Here is a 17,957-nt window from a genome sequence, read left to right as displayed (position 1 = left end):
CAGTTTGACGGTTCGATAAGGTATTTTTGGCTTCACACTATTCGCTTCTCTACCTATTTTCTCTGGTCTTGACTTTGCTCGTTTGAATTAGAAACTAGAGCTATACGTGTATGTTGGTTTGTGTCTCGGCTAAACCAGATGCTATAAAAATTACGTAGTGAGTGCAGTGATGGCTCCTAAATATACATAACTCATGTAAACCATCTTGACGAACCTAGAAATGCGCCAATAATTTAGATCGCCATTCGAATTCTTCGTTGGCGCGATTATTCGAATAATAGGGGATTGTTTAAGAAGTTTATTTAAGGGAAAATTGACCAAAGCTCGATCATTTCGTTCATCATAAGGCTGGTGTGTGGAAGTAATCGCGGTTTTTAGTATCGATAAGTGCAGTATATCAGATCAATCTGAGCCCTTCGTTTCCGTACCGAAGGTAATTTTGTGTAAAAAAGTGAATTCGTGGAAAGTGTTTAAAACGGTTTTTTGTGTCTTTTTTCGTTAATTTAGTAAAATTGTACGTGGTTTCCGGTCAGATAGACCGTGGTTATTTTTGCGATTCTTCTACGTTTCGTATTTTGGATTCGTACAAAAAGGTAAAGTTAGTTTAAGGAATTTAACTTGACAAGTGACTAATTTAGACTATTCGCGTTGGACTATTTCCAGCGCCAAGGAATCAGCGAATTAGTGTGACAAGCGGAGTCAATTAGGGGTTACCCGAGGCGTCCCTGGCGCCCTTCTCGTCCGAGGTACTCGGACAAACATTCTTGAGCTTGGGAATCCGCAAAGGCCCGCCTTTCGAGGTAGCTAAACGGAGTGAGGTGAAGTTCGTTAGATCACGAACGAAGTTCTCCGGCGGTCGCCAATAGCCGTCGTCAAAGTCCACCTCATGCTACAACCCCCAGGTGGACAGAGTACCGAGAGCACGGTCCGCGTACGTAGCCAAGTGTCGTGCGTGGGACCGGACCTTATCCGAAGGCGAGGGGTTTCATTTCATCGCGTACGGTGGAACCCACAAGGAGAAGCCGTGCGAAGGGTACGTTGGCTCTTCGTCCCGAGGAGACGGTCACAACCCGGGAAGCGCGACAATCCGTCGTAGCGAAAGCTCTCGAGGAATCAATAAATCGGAAGCCTTCCGTCCAGCCTCCACCTCCTCCGCACCGATATTTCGGCCATACTCCCGAGCTCTAGTGTCCATCGCTGCCGCCATCACTACAGCGTCAGCGGCCAAGCATCGTCATCGCCATTGCTACAGGGATCGAACGCAACAACAGACATCCCTCGTCCAGCTCCGGCAAGGGCCGGAAACGTTCGTCGTCGGAAGACATCGAGACAACGCTTCAGGGTAACAAAACCTGCGCAGGTACGTGGAAACCTTATTTCCGTAATAATTAGCGAAATAGCCGTAACCAACAAAATGTACACAATTTGAGTAATTGCAGGAGTGAAAAGAAGCTAAGAGTGTCTTCTAAATGCTCACAAAGTTTCCTTGATATCACTTTTCTAACTATTGAAAATCACTGATTGAGTGAAAGGCGTAATCCCATTCTATTCCAAACGAACAAAAACAAGAATTACGCCTTCTACTCCTTTGTTTTGTTTGGTGTTTTGTTTACGAAAGTGAAAGGCGAAACTGAAATTAACACGTAAACACGGCGATAGTAGAAGGCGAAACTGAAATCAAAACGTAAACACGGCGAAAGCAAATGGCGAAATTCTGTCAAAATCATAAACAAGGCGAATAGTAAAAGGCGATTCTGAAAATAATATCGATTCGAGGCGCATAGTATTGGGCGAAATTAGCATTCCCAGGTATCAATTCAGGCGTAATTAAATAAATGCAATTTCTAGTGCAAAAAATATCAAATTTGTGCAGTGTTCTTAGAAAAACAAGAAACTATGTCAGAACTATATCAATTAACCTTATTTAAGTTGAATTATTCTGTATTACTTCTAAATAGGAATTAATATTTGATCAGCAAAATTCGGTCGTTGTTTTCGCATTGTTATTGCTTTGTTAGTTACGCCCTATTCGCGAATTACTCCCGATTTCATGGCCATGATTGTTTCCATTTTTTCCAACCCGTAAACTTTGTAAATAAAAGGTCCAACCCGAATCAGTTTGTTCAGTATAATTTATGAATTCAAATTTGCAATTTTAGAATAAATCCGTTTTAAATAGTTGAATTGAAATTTACTTTTTTACAATAATTTAAATCTTTACGGTTGAGGTAAATTGACCCTCTGAACTTCCACCGTCTGTCCCAAGCGAACGAATCGAAAGAGCCTAGGTCGGGGTTTTCTATATCGTAAGTGGGCTGGGTAAGGTGGCGTATTTCCGGGTTCGTTGGATAATAGTGAAGCCGTTCACGAGTCCCCTGAGGGAAAAGTCTTCAAAGTCGGGCAAAGTCAAAACGACAGGTGGTCTCCCGAGTTTCGGGAGTGGCGCTTAAGCCATCTTGTTTCAAAAACCTCGTGATTATTCTTGAACGGTTACAAATTTTAGTGATGATATGATAAGAAACTTGCAAGTATGCTCAACTTGGGCTTATTTTATTGAAAATGACCGTTTTATGAAAGATAATCATCATACAACGTAAATTTTGGACAAAATTTACCACAATAGGGATTCAAGCATGTTTTAGAAGTGAGAATGGTGTGAATCAACACGATAAGATGCAGCTATGCTTCTTTAACACAACAAATATCATTAAAACAGACAAATGGACATTTTTGTTTAATTTACGTTTTATTTTGTACTAAATAAAACGGCTTCGCACATTACCAATACAGGATCTCATATTTTTTCTCTTCTGGTCATAGTTGCTACTAGCAATGGTGAGGACAGGAACCTAATTTGATTCAACTTAAAACCATTACTCGTTGAAATAAGACGAAATGTCAATGAAATGACGTGCGTGCCAGCTGAAATGTACTTACGACACACAAGCGATCAGCATAGTGGGATAAAGGACAGTTAATTCCAAAACATATGCTGTATTTGATCAGTGTTAGTTAGCCATTCAATAAATATATTTACTTTAAAAATTCCAATTACAGATGTGAAATGAATTCAATTTGATTTTGTATGAGAACATATTGGACACGGTGTACGAATGCAAATTCTAATTATTGTTGTAGTAGGACGCTCCTCAGTGTATTTTTATATACAGTTTCAATTTGGTCTATAATTTGATACGAATCTTATAGATTTCCTGATTTCATAAATTATGATTTGAAAAAAAAAACTTACTATTTAACTCTACAATCACTGGTGTTAATTTCCCCTTCTTACACGAAATTTAGGATTAGAGTTAGTTGAAAAGGTCCTTTCTATAACAAGGAAATGGAATCTATATGAAAATATTATTGAAACTGATGTCACTGTGTCTAATTTTTTCACGAAATTTTTGTTAAATATCATAAAAAAATCGGTAGAAAAATATCGAAACATTTTTGATAAACCTGGTCTTTAGAAACTAATGTATCAATTATTTACTACATTTTGTGAAAATCTCCATCTATCTTTTTGTCCTGCTTCCATCGTCATTTTAAACAATTAACTTGCTGAATCCAAAATCTTTTGACACCGATTTTCTCCGAATTTTGAAGTAAAACGTTTGAGTTCTTCTCCAATATTAAATAATATCTTGAGGACATTCAACATTTCTTCCTTTAGGAAGTACTCCATGGGTTCTGCCAAAAACAAAATCATGAAAGTTGTATTTACAACTTCTTTTAAAATGCTTCGTTTGGCTAATATTGCCGTAAACATATCAGGGATTCTATTGTATACTCTTCCGGGGATCCGAGTGATGCTTGCAGGAAGTAACATTTTGAAACATTTCTTCATAGATTCGATAGAAGATTCTACTACTATACTAAGGAAATCTGTAGGAAATTTCTTATGGGATCCCATCAGAGAGTCTTTCATGAGCAGTTTTTTTTTTGAAAATTCGCTGTAATTACAGTGTTGTACTTGCTCTTCAGAATTTTATTTGAATTTTACCTAAAGCTCCCCCAAAATTCTGTACAGATGCGGATAGGCACAATGTCACTGTTTTTCAATAATTTTCTCCTTGACTTCTGCCAAAGGGATCAAATTTAAGGGATCTGGCAGACATATATGAAGAGTTCCACTATGAATGTCACCAGAATCCCTCCAGAAACTGACACATTTTTTTTTTCAAACGTGAAAATCTCTTCTGCAGGTTTACTGAGTTCGCCAGGAATTCCGATTTTCATAGCAAGACTCAAAAAGTCCATCATGAAATCTTGCAGAAATCTGAAAATTTCGCCTAAGAAGTATATTCTGATTCCTTTTACATGAATTTATCAAAATCCAACAGAAGCTACTAGAATTCCTGAGAGGCTGCCTTTCTAAAAAACATATTCAACCGGCAACTCTGTTAATGGTGTTATTATTCTATTCAAGACTTGCTTGACATTTATGAAGTACATATAGACACCATAAAGATTTTTCCCGGTGCCTTTTACAATTTCCCGTGTTTTTCCCGTATTTTTCCCGGTGGTTTCGAATTTCCGGGTTTTTCCCGGTTTTCCCGTATTTCCCGGATGGATGGACACCCTGCCGATTGCAAGAGAGTTCGTGGGGCAATATCAGGCTGGATTTATGGGTGAACGCGCTACAACGGACCAGATGTTCGCCATCCGCCAGGTGTTGCAGAAATGCCGCGAATACAACGTGCCCACACATCACTTGTTCATCGATTTCAAATCGGCGTATGATACAATCGATCGAGAACAGCTATGGCAGATTATGCACGAATACGGATTCCCGGATAAACTGATACGGTTGATCAAGGCGACGATGGATCGAGTGATGTGCGTAGTTCGAGTATCAGGGACACTCTCGAGTCCCTTCGAATCTCGCAGAGGGCTACGGCAAGGTGATGGTCTTTCGTGCTTGCTGTTCAACATTGCTTTGGAGGGTGTAATAAGAAGAGCGGGGATAAACACGAGTGGGACGATTTTCACGAAGTCCGTTCAGCTGCTTGGTTTCGCCGATGATATTGATATTATTGCTCGCAAATTTGAGACGATGGCGGAAACGTACATCCGACTAAAGAGTGAAGCCAGGCGAATCGGATTAGTCATTAATGTGTCGAAGACAAAGTACATGCTGGCAAAGGGCTCCAGGGAGGAATCACCGTGAACGCCACCCCGAATTTATATCGACGGTGATGAAATCGAGGCGGTTGAAGAATTCGTGTACTTGGGCTCACTGGTGACCGCCGACAACGACACCAGCAGAGAAATTCAGAGGCGCATTGTGGCAGGAAATCGTTCTTACTTTGGACTCCGCAGAACTCAACGATCGAATAAAGTTCGCCGTAACACGAAGTTAACCATCTACAAAACGCTGATTAGACCGGTCGTCCTCTATGGGCACGAAACATGGACCCTACGTGCAGAGGACCAACGCGCCCTTGGAGTTTTCGAACAGAAGGTGTTGCGTATCATCTACGGCGGAGTGCAGATGGAAGACGGGACTTGGAGAAGGCGAATGAACCACGAGCTGCATCAGCTGCTGAGTCCATACCGCGAAAATCGGGAGGCTACGGTGGGCGGGTCACGTCATCAGGATGTCGGATAGCAACCCGACTAAAATGGTTCTCGAGAGTCATCCGACCGGTACAAGAAGACGTGGAGCGCAGCGAGCTAGGTGGGTCGACCAAGTGGAGGACGATCTGCGGACCCTACGCAGAGTGCGGAACTGGAGACAAGCAACCATGGACCGAGTGGAATGGAGGCGACTACTATGTACAGCAGAGGCCACCCCGGCCTTAGCCTGACCGGTAAGGTAAGTAAGATTGCAAAAAAGTCTAATACACTGAATATACACTTTATAATCCTCTTCCCTAATCACCCACTCCAATGTTTGAAAACAAAGCTCCCGCTCACCCGTACAAAAAAAATCTCTGGCATCTCTCACTAGCTGCTGTTTTTTTTAACGAGCTCAGAATCATAAAAAAAAAACAATTATTTAAAAAAAAATCTAATTTTGTTAGCCAAAATGCTGCACTAAAATTAATTCCCCCGAGGATTTTCCCGCTGGATATGACACCCTGTTTAATATCGTACAATTAATGATTTACAAATAAAAAGCTTTATATTTACATATCTCTACCAAACAAAATTAAAGTGATAAGATTTCAGGCCGAATAACATACCCAAATGAACACTCAAATTTTGGGGAGAACACAGGTAAATCAGGCTCTATAACTAGCATTAGAACTGCAGTATTAATCAATGCAGCATTAACCAGTTATCAAACAATTGTTGAGAAAATTTCAAATAATCGTCGGTCGCGTAATTCGACGAATCAAAAACAATAACTTTTTTCCACTTTTGTAATTGATTTTCCAACTGTGCACTGGGTTGGAGTTTCTTCTTGGCGCGAGGAGAAAGAGGAAAACAGCACAAGCTAAGAAGATCCCGTCATTGAACACCGAACCGAGTCTGGCTGGGCCGAATAAGAACAACACAACCAGCAAGCAAAAGAGTTCGTGGAGGGAAGAAAACGCTGCGCTCTCATCCTGCTGACCATGGCGCAGCTCACGGACGATGCACCGTTTAATATCCTCGCCCAATTACGACCGGGATCATTCACCTGCCCCGTCGGAACGGTGGCCTAGTGTCTAGTCTCTATCAAAATGCGTAGAAAAATGTGCTTTCGAATATAAACTCACACTGTTGGGGTCATCGTCTAAATTGCTGTCAGTGCTGGTATTGAGCGCTGCTCCACTTGCTGCTGCTGCCGCTGCCATTGGCGATGATGACGGACTTGCCTCGTTACTCCTGGTGATTCGTGAATGCGCTTGAAACATATCGGCAGACTCGGAAACGTCGCCTTTCTTCCTTATATCCACACACCAGAGGGGATTCACTTTGCGTGCTTTACGCTACCACTTTTTCACCATCGACATTTTCTTCACCCTCAAGTGATAATTTCCCACACTCACTTCCAAAATACACACACTTTATCGATATTTTCTGCTGCTGCGGCCACACGCGAATTCGAAAATCAGATTCTTCCCTTTTCTGCTTGCTGCTGCTGAGGCGAGGGCACCTTCGGCGGCGGTGTGCGCTGGAAACAAACGCGCCCTCGTTCCGACAATTCCGGCGCTCCTCCGCTAATTCCAACTGTGCGAAAAGTTTTTCCACACCGTAAACCACCGACGGCGATCGAATTTTCTTCGTTTTTCCACCGCTGGTAGGCCAAATTTTCCGAACAAAGTTTTCCTTCTTTTTAGTTCACACACGCACACGCGACGACGACGACGACATGATCGAAGATCGAAGACGAAGAACGAACGAACGAACGACCGAAAGCGAAGGCTGTCAAACGCTCGCATGCATGAAGGGTTGCCCGATGCTACACAAGGAGCCGCCGCGGCGGCTAGTTGGCGTGTTTCACTTGCTACGTGACGCCTTCGCCGAAGAATGTGAATGACAGTTGGTTGTGGGGGGTGGCGTCGGTAGGTTGTTTTCGAATGGGCGGTTGGGAAAACGAGGAAAATGATGCCGAGATGGGTGGTTGTTGGCGATGGCACCGGGGCGCAATCTTCCAATTGGCAGCACGATCGGGGTGTGGTGTTCCTCTTGCGGTGGGACTAGACCAAATACTTACTGAATCCAGCAGCACTCTTGTCCACAGCTATCGCGATGATGAATCGACGATGATCAGGATGACGAAACCCACAATCGTTTCACGGTACCGTTGCGAAGGGATACGGTATTACATTCCGTGCGTGCCAACCAACAGACTAGACGGAACGCGTTACTTTCGAACACCGATGCTACTCACTCAGGGTAGGAGGTTCAAGAAGGAGTATAGTTAAAATCGAACGTCCACATCGTGTGTGATAGGATTTAGGCCTTTCTAGACTCATGCCAACGTTACTCGCATTCGGAACCTTGGCGTACCAGAGTGAGAAAATAAATGCCTTCACACTTGAATCTAAATCGAACTGGCCTTTTCTAGACTCATGCCAACGTTTCTCGCATTCGGAACCTTGGCTTACCAGAGTGAGAAAAAGTTCGATAAATTCAATGATTTGGGACTCGTCTAAAATCGTGTGTAGAGCACTTAGGCCTTTCTAGACTCATGCCAACGTTACTCGCATTCGGAACCTTGGCGTACCAGAGTGAGAAATAAGTGCGTCTACACTTGGATCAAAATCAAACTGGCCTTTTCTAGACTCATGCCAACGTTTCTCGCATTCGGAACCTTGGCTTACCAGAGTGAGAAAAAGTTTGACCGATCCAATGACTTAGACTTCCACGATTCTAAATATCAACACTTTAGAAGGATTGAATTATCCAATCAAGTGATCAGAATAATTTAAGCTTCGCAAGTGCAAGTTCAGGATCAAAGGAATTTGAGTAGCAAAATACTTATCCGGGAGGTATCCAGTGTGGAGTCCAAAAACAAAACTGACTGTCGTCTTTATTGATCTTCCTCTTTTATAGCCGCAGGGCCTACCAAAAATTACACATGATCTTTCCTGAAAGGATGATAAAATAGCGGCTCTCGTTACGATCTACACATTTACACTTTCAGTACGTGTTTTAACATGAATATATGAGCGGCCAGATTTCTAGAATGATCTTTCGCGGGTACATGGTTTTTCGTGTTTTCACAGGAGAAATATTTTCTTCTCCGAAGAGAGAATTTTCCTGAATTTGAGCAATCTCTCTAGCTACATGATTTGATTGTATTTGTACAGAATTAGATCTACCATTCATATTTTGCACGATCCCGATGCTCAGCTGACCTAATTTTCAAGATCAAGTTCAATGATGGATTTTGATTACATTTAGAATGCTACCGATCTGCTAGGCTATTGGTATGGTTTCCATCGGGTGTCGCTTCAGATTGTTTATTTTATCATGCTGCTCAAAGTCAGTCGAGTCCCTCAGCCGCATAGCTTTTGCTTCGTTATGCTGATAAACATTGCCGCTCTGCTCTACGTTTATAATCGCGGGCCCTATTATATTGTGGTAGGTCATGATTGTTCGAATTTGATTGGGGTTTTATGATGCGGCTCGCTTGGTTAGTTGTAGGAAATGATTGGAAAGGAATTCGTTCCGAATTGTGTGGATTCAAATGCACTTCACGCTTCGCGTTCGTAACATTCCGGCCCTCGTAAATCTACCGGGGAGATTTACCTAGTATCTTTCGATAAGCGAAGTGATCTTCCAAACATTTCCTTTACAATGTTGATTATGATAAAGTATAGTAATTATTTTTCTTATTACTATTATTGATCTTATTATCTTGAACAACTATATCTTATTAATTGTTGGATACATACTGGCTCTGTATGGCTCTTCTATATTTTCATTTAGTTTAGTGTCGCTTTTCTCTTTGACTGATTCCAGGTCTTTTGTTCTATCGTTTTCCTTGGTGAATTTTTTGGTTTCTTCCATAAATTTCTTGTGAGATAGAAGACTAGTGAGTGAATCCCAGCATGATGCAATTAACTTCCAACTAAATCCATATATGTCATATAAAATTCTTCCATGAATAAGTGTATCGACGAAGAATTTAATAATACGCACTATGAGGTATAAACCAATAGCAGTAGATGTTAGATTGCCCAGCCAAGTAGTCCAAGATATTAACTTCTTCCAATATTTGCTGAATACATTATCCAATACCTTTTCGGAAATCATAGCTTCAAATTGAAATCCTTGTCTGTTTGGATGCTGTCCAGCCATTATTTTGTACACAACTGCGGAGGCCGCACGTTTTTCCCCTTGCTCATATATCATGTTTCTCATTTTAACCAAATTATCAGAATCATATACTCCACTTTCCATCAAGTTTGGTAGCGGTGTATAGTTCCAGCTTGTGACAATGTTAGTTGATAATTTGTTTGGGCTTGTGCTTTCTCTCAATCTCCCATCAGTTGTGTACCACCGAGACCCAAATTTAAACTTAGCAGGCAACAGAGGAGTACAATCTATTTCTGTGCCTCTTGTTTGTAATATACGTGTTACTGGGGCTAAATACATGGTTATATTATTATAGTTCACTGGTAACTCTTGATAACATCTTTCTGACGCTTTGGGAGTAACATACACTGGCTTACATTCCAAAACATGAAGAACTTCTCCTGCCACGACTGCCGTATAGCCGTTTCCTTTCATAATACTTGAAACGAATTCGTTCGGATTCAATCGTGCGAGGGTTAGTTTGGTTTCCATTATAGTTCGGTCCAACTTACACATTTCAGTCATTACCATGTTGTAAATGTCATTCAAATTTTGTCCAATGTAGTGTTCCACTATAGTTATTTTCGAGTTGAAATATGTGAATAGGTCTAAATTTTTTCCTGACTCTACCTTTTTAGAGAACGGTGACTTAAAATCACTGTTTTCAATAATGAGAATACGAGGATGATCAGTTGTAGATCCTGAGTACCCACAAATCCTCGTTAACTTCCGGGTTTTTATTGAAAATATTTGTGACTCGGAAATTGTGCTATATATTACTGCTGTAGAAAGATGAACTGCTGGTTCTGAATTCATTGTTTTGTTAACCAACCCTTCATAGACAACTTCGAATTCAGTATCCTCACATGACTTATTCAAATTCAAGTCCCATGTTAAATATCCTTCTTCAGAGTCCAAACAACGTCCGAGTGAATAGGGACAATACAGACCATTCCTCAATGAAATTTGGTCATTTTCTATGTCTACATGAGCTATGTAGTCAAACAAAGAAATTTCGTACTCATAAAATACCAATGCATTTGTCCATGTATAAAAGGGTGTACTATAAGTCCCACCGTAACACTTACTTCCTGATAAACTTCCTATAATAAGTGTCTCTCCATGAGTTGTGGTATTTAATTTCAGTTCATGTATCAATCTGTCATGTGTAAGTGCAACGGTCCCCAATGCGTGCACCTTTCTGCATTCTTCTGAGTTAAATTCTTTCACTATATAAGAGTATCCATATTGATATTCCGATACATGTGAGAATGCTCCACAATGTTTAATAGATCTTTTAATTATAACTTTACATTGAAATACCCTTGTTGTTGTTCTGACATTTCGTTGTAATACTTGAATTGATACTTGAGATGAAGATAAATTATTCATTTGTGGAACGCATGGTTCCACATCAAGAAGCGAATAGCTTGTCATATTCACCTCGGGATTGGCACAATCATAAGCAATTAAGCCTTTAGAATCAAATCCAGCTATTAATGCAATAAAAGACAATATTACAACCAATGATAACCAAGCTCTTTGCTTGATTTCTGATTTGGTATGCAACTTTTCTCTTGTTTCATGTTTGTTGTCCATATCGCTTTTAGCTCTTTTTGCCAAGTGCTTCATATTCTGATTTCCTTTACGTTTTCCCAGAATTGCATTGTTCTTTTTCATAGTGCTTTGATTTTCTTCTTTGTTTTCTTCACATGAAATTAATAAAACACTATTGTTTTTCTCTGTTTCTTTTGTTATTAAATTGGAGTTGATTGATTTTTCATTAATCGGTTCTATGTTCATCCCATTCACGTCCACTACAGCGATTTTTGTAGTTGGACGAGAATAAACTCCCTTTTTCGTTTGTATCAATGCTGATCTAACCTGACCATCGTCAGCAGTATTAACTTGAATAACTCTACCTTTTAACCAAGATCCAGGTGGCATTTTTTCATCGACAATCAACACAAGGTCGTCAATTTTTATAGGATCGACTTTATTATTCCACTTGTTTCTTTTAATTAATGTAGGAATATATTCCTTTTTGAAACGGTTCCAAAAATATTTCCCATATTCCATTACACTTGAGCATTGCTTCTGATTCAAACTCCAATCAAGCGTATCGTAAGGAGGGACATACTCTCCTGCTCTTCCTATTAAAATATGAAATGGTGTCAAAACTTCATCTTCAATATTATCGACTGGTATGTGGGTTAGGGGACGCGAATTTAAAATAAATTCAGCTTGAATCAATGCAGCTCTTAATTCCTCCACTTTTGGTATCTTACCATTGTTAGCTTGCAGCATAACATTGAGAGATTGCTTAATAATTCTGATTAACCTTTCCCATGCACCTCCAAAATGTGGGGCAGCTGGAGGATTGAATGTCCATTTTAAATCCAATTTTGCAGCCTCCCCATTATCCATTTTTTCATTGATTTCGTCAATTAACGTTTTAATAATTCTAGCTGCTCCAACAAAGTTTGTTCCGTTGTCACTAAAAAGGTGTTTAATCTTGCCTCTGCGATTTTGAAAATTACGGAGACAAACAAAAAATGAATCAGTATCAAGTTTCTCTGCAAGTTCAATATGGACTGCTCTGCTAGACATGCATGTAAATATTACACCCCATCTTTTTTCAACTGATCTTCGAATCATTACTTCCAGTGGACCAAAATAATCCACTCCTGTGTTTGTAAAAGGATAAATGAATGGTTGAGTCCTGAAGTCCGGTAAGGTGGACATCATGGGAGGAGATGGTTTTGCTTTATTTAGTATGCATTTCTGACAATACTTCTTAACTTTTTTCAATAATGATCTACACTTGAGGATCCAATATTTTTGTTGGATGGCAGCAATAACTGCATTGTCGTTATAGTGGAAATATTTTTCGTGATACGTTTTGACTACCAAAAAAGATATATAATGTTCGTATGGGAGTATGATTGGAGTTCTAGCGTTTCTAGACAGACATACTGCCTATTCTAAACGGCCCTTAGCTCTAAGAACTCCATTTTGATCCAAAAATGGATTGAGCTCACGCAGCCTACTTGATTTATCTATTCCATTACCATTTGTAAGAGACACGACTTCATCGTTAAAACATTCCCACTGAGCCTTTTTAAATAAAATATTTTCTGCTTCAACCATATCCTCATAACAGAGTTTATGCAATGGTTTTCCTTTATTGACAATCCATTTAACGAATTGTTTGAATATGTTAACATGTCTTTTCAATTTCCAAAAGTCAGAAAAATGATCGTCTTTGATGAAAGAATATTTCTCTAACTTATTGTGCAAAGAAACATAATTTCTGATTTCTTCAACTGTTTGTCCAATTTTATTTCTGGATGGCCAATTTCTTTCATTATCACTCAGAAATGATGGACCAGTAAACCACTTTGGATTTTTCTTAACAATCTTGGTTCCTTCATCAGCAGGATTTTGATTTGAGGGAACATATCGCCATTGATCCATGTATGTTGTTTCTAAAATTTCAGCAACGCGATAAGCTACAAACTGTTTATATTTTCTATGCTCACTATTGATCCACGCTAGTACAGTTTGACTATCTGTCCACATTATGATTCTTGATATATTCAAGCGTAACTCTTTTTTAACTGTGTTCATTAAACGGGTACCAAGTACGGCACCTTGTAGTTCTAGACGAGGTATTGAAATTTTCTTTAATGGAGCAACTCGAGATTTTGCTGCTATCAACGTAACCATTGCTCCATTATTAGTTTTATTTCTCAAATAAACTACGGCTGCAAATGCATCTTCTGAAGCATCAACGAATGTATGTAATTCGTAATACTCTGCTGATGGGTGTGTAACACACCTGGGAATTTCAATTTTCGAAACTTGATTCATCATTTGTAGCCACAATTTCCACTGATTAAACGCTCTCTCAGAGATAAGAGTATCCCAGTCAGAAGTTTCTTTATGTAATCTCTGAAGCAACATTTTTCCATGAATAATAAAATTTGATATGAGCCCTAGTGGATCATAGATGCTCATTACAAACGAAAGCACTTCGCGTTTTGTTGGTATTTGATCTTTTCTTAATATGTTTTCACCCAGTTTATCAAATTTGACTCGATATTGCAAAGAGTCTCTTTTAATATTCCAAAACACTCCGAGTACCTTTTCGGTAATTGAATCTTTATGTTCAAATTGTTTCGTTTCTACTATCTGAACTCTTTCTTTTGGAATGTGATTAATCAATTTATTTTTATTTGAAATAAAATTTCTTATAAAGAATCCACCATACTGATGAATTTTTATTATTTCATTAACCGTTTTAATTGCTTCTTCCATGCTTGAAAAACTGTCTAGATAATCATCCACATAATGTTGGTTGACAATTGCAGTAGATGCAACTGGAAATTGATTTTCAAATAATTTAGCATTATAATTTTTTACTGCTTGGGCACAAGCGGGTGAACAAGTTGAGCCAAATATCATGGATTCCATGACATAAATATTCGGCTGTGCATCTGTGTTACAATTACGCCAGAGGTATCGTTGAGCATACTGATCTTCCTTTATAATTTTAATCTGCTGAAACATTTCCATAATATCTCCAGATACTGCAATACTGTGTTCTCTAAATCTCAAGAGAACTCCAAAAAGTCCCATCAAATTATCAGGACCAGTCATTAGTTCGGAATTAAATGATATTCCTTGGACTTCTGCCGCTGCATCGAATACAACTCGTGGCTTTGGCGGAACCTTATTCTTGTTAATGACAATGAAATGAGGCAAATAAAATATTCTGGGATTCTCACTCATCAGCTCTGCAGGTGAAAGCTGTCTAGCGTAACCTTTCTCCAAGAAATCTCTAAATTTTTCATTTGCCCAATCTTTTAAATCTGGATTCTTCATTAGAGACCTTTCTAGTGATTTTAGTCTGTTCAGGGCATTGTTATAGCTTGGAGGAAAACTAGATTTATCATTCTTCCACAAAAGACCTAGTTCATAATGTCCATCCTTATAATTGAGAGTTTGATTAAGAATTTTCTCTGTCCTTTCGTCATCTTTTGATTTAGGGAGCTCCTCAATGATTTTAACTCCAAAATTTTCTAACGAACAAAAGTCTTCTAACATTTTGGAGAGATTTTCTGCTTCCTTTTCTTCTTTAATTGACATTGAAAAATAATCATCTTCCCTACAGATCTTACCAAAAATCAGCCAACCGAGTTTGGTTCTTACTGCCATAGGAGAGTTTTCATCAGCGTGTCTTCTGTCAGTTGTCATCAGGAGGTGGGGATGCTCCAGCCCGATTAATATAGTTGGTTTTGCATCATGATATCCGTCGATATCCAAGTCTGCCAAATACTCGAAACGTTTTTTGATGTGCTTGATCTTCAGTGATTGCTTTGGCAGTTGTAAATCCGGAATTGTTCTAACACCTTTCATGACGTACTGCTTGCCTTTCCCTTGTATTTGAATGTTAACTCGTTTACTCGGAGTTTCTTTTGATAAATTTTGCGTCCAAGTGAGGCATAATGGATCAGATTTTCCATCAAGCCCCAACTGATCTGCGATGGCTTCGTCGATCAAGCTGAGTGATGATCCCGGATCCAGAAATGCAAATGTATTGATGACTTTGTCCTTGTTGCTCAGTTTTACAGGTATTATTTGAAAGTACACATCCTTTTTATATCCATGATGATTATTCCTCTCCGATTTGTATTGTTGTTGCTTAGGTTGATGTAATAATCGATGATGCTTGCTTTTACATCCATTCAATTTACATTCCGTCTTTTTGGGGCAAAACCTTAAGTAATGCCCTTTTCCAAGACAAGAGAAACAGAGTTGGTTTTGCGATAATATTTCCTTACGTTGATTAACGTTAGCAGTTTTTAATTTGTTGCATTGCTGAGTTTTATGATTTAAATTGCAAATGTTGCACAAATCGTTGGATTTAGTGTGAACATGTATTCTAGATTTTGCAGGATGTGTCGCTGGCATAACATTTCTAGATGTTCCAGATGTGGGTAACAATAATCGAAGTGTCGATGCATGTGGTTTCAACCACTTGCTCAGATCAATCAGTGTAGGTTGAGATTGATTACGCTGCACCACTTCTGTCCAACTAATTTGCAAATTAAATGGTAACTTTTTCGTGATATCTTCAATTAGGCGATGGTCACGTAAAAAGTCTATTTTCTTCAACGATTCCATGTTTGTTACAAGATTGTCCAGAGCGTCCGATAACTCAACAGGGTTTACTCGTATTTGGTGAAGTACTTTCATCAAGTCGCTTAACAGCTGCTTATAAACAGTTTCAGGTCTTCCGAAAGTTTCTTCAAGTCGTTTAATGATTTGCGGGACATTCGCTGCGCTTATCATCAAATTTGCAACGCATTTTGCTGCAGATCCACTCAAAGCTTGTTCCAACCGATTTAAATTTTCCAAATTAGTGAATGCTCCTTCTATTGTAGTATCATCATAAATATTTTTAAATTTTGGCCAATCACGTGGAGCTCCATTGAAGGCTGGAAGTTTAATTAGGCCTTGTCTTTTGAAATATGGTGTTGCATCATTGTTTCTTGCTAACGCATTACTTATCGATTGATTTATATGCTCTGCCAGATTTTGTTTTTGTAGCTTGTCGAGCAGGTCATTGCGTTCAATTTCCAATTGTGTGCATTTTACGCATAAAAACTTTTCTTGTTTAGTCGGTTTATGATCCAGCTTTGCACACGTTAAGTGAAACCAGCGGTCACACTCATCGCAACATACCATATCACACACTGTATCATCCTCATTACAAAGACGGCAATGGCCGTTCTTGTTCAATACGAACCTTGTAGACATGTTTGCTGATTCCCAGGTTAGCTTCGGGATTTCCTTGAGTTCACTCAAGCCTCGTTGCATAAAAGTCGCCGTCCAAGACTGTCTGCACAGTGCTGTATCTCGTACCACCAAAACCTTGTGAATATCAGTTCACTTTCACTAATTTTTCACGACTGTTCAGTTCAATATTGCCTTCCCTAAAAGGGCGCTAGTCACTATGGCACGACTAGACCAATTTGTGAATGTAAGTTCACTTATATTCTTCACGATATCGTTGAGTTCAATGTTGCCTTTCCCGAAGGGAGCTAGTCACTATGGCACGACTAGACCAAATTTCTACTTGTGAATGTCAGTTCACTTCTAATTGCCTTCCCAAAAAGGGCGCTAGTCACTATGGCACGACTAGACCGATTTGTGAATGTCTGTTCACTTATATTCTTCACGATATCGAGTTCAATGATGCCTTCCCAAAAAAGGGCGCTAGTCACTATGGCACGACTAGACCAACTAGACCTGTTCAGGTCAGTCACATAAAAAACAATCGTGATTTATTTTTTCTTCTTTGTTCTGGATTGCTGGGTATTCGTATTCCTTTTCACTTGGTTATCGTGAATTGGGTTCTTCTTGTTCCTTGCACACTTGTGTCACTTGTACCGCGAGTTTCCTTGCCTGTATAGGCTTATTTGCCACTATCCGTGAATGTCAGTTCACAGTTTGGATCCGATAGAATTGTAACCGTATAATTTGTGACTATGCATAACACTCAGACTGCACTCTTGGCGACAGTAAACCACGTTACAACTCGAAAAAAACACTATTCTTGATTATTCGTTTTCAGTGATTATTCAGTTCACTTTAATTTGCCTTCCCGAAAAGGGCGCTAGTCACTATGGCACGACTAGACCAGTTTGTGAATGTCAGTTCACAGTTCGGATCCTATAGAATTGTAACCGTATAATTTGTGACTATGCACAACACTCAGACTGCACTCTTGGCGACAGTAAACCACGTTACAACTCGAAAAAACACTATTCGTTGGCATTGACTTCTACCCACTTTGCAACCAGTTAATTCACTATGCTTAACGTTGACAGTCTTCCACAATTTTTATTGTGAATTTCAGTTTCCGGCACTATTTTTCAGCAAACATAATCCATAAGTACTCTTTTTCTTCAGTACTTGTCACTGTTCACGACAAAGTTCACGATGGTTTGATGATATTCAGTGTTCAATATTCTTCACTGTTTCACACTAGACTCGGTGTCGATTTCCACTTTTCAGCGCGCTCCTGGAGTTCGATTTTCCTTCCTCTCTGGCAGGCCACCAAAATGTTGGTGGCAGTAGCTCCTCCTCTCTGGAGCCACCAAAATGTTGGTGGCAGTAGCTCCTCCTCTCTGGAGCCACCAAATTGT

At 39.5% G+C, this 17,957-nt stretch overlaps 1 protein-coding gene across 3 annotated transcripts in view; it reads right to left on the bottom strand.

The window, feature by feature from the left end:
* Positions 1–7,347, bottom strand: part of LOC109432974 (nuclear pore complex protein Nup153) — a 71,518-nt gene extending 64,171 nt beyond the window's left edge. For 2 of the 3 annotated variants that reach the window (XM_029878367.2, XM_029878368.2), the window contains exon 1: positions 6,711–7,347. In XM_029878367.2, coding sequence (XP_029734227.1) covers positions 6,711–6,848 — 138 coding nt within the window. In that variant the 5' untranslated portion in view covers positions 6,849–7,347. The remainder of the gene's footprint in view (positions 1–6,710) is intronic. The other variant, XM_029878369.2, reaches the window with a different exon arrangement.
* Positions 7,348–17,957: the final 10,610 nt, after the last annotated feature.

This window comes from Aedes albopictus, chromosome 1 (assembly GCF_035046485.1).
Source record: "Aedes albopictus strain Foshan chromosome 1, AalbF5, whole genome shotgun sequence".
Lineage (NCBI taxonomy): Eukaryota > Metazoa > Arthropoda > Insecta > Diptera > Culicidae > Aedes > Aedes albopictus.
Note: the sequence above shows the minus strand (reverse complement) of the source record. Positions and strands in the feature narration are given on the sequence as shown.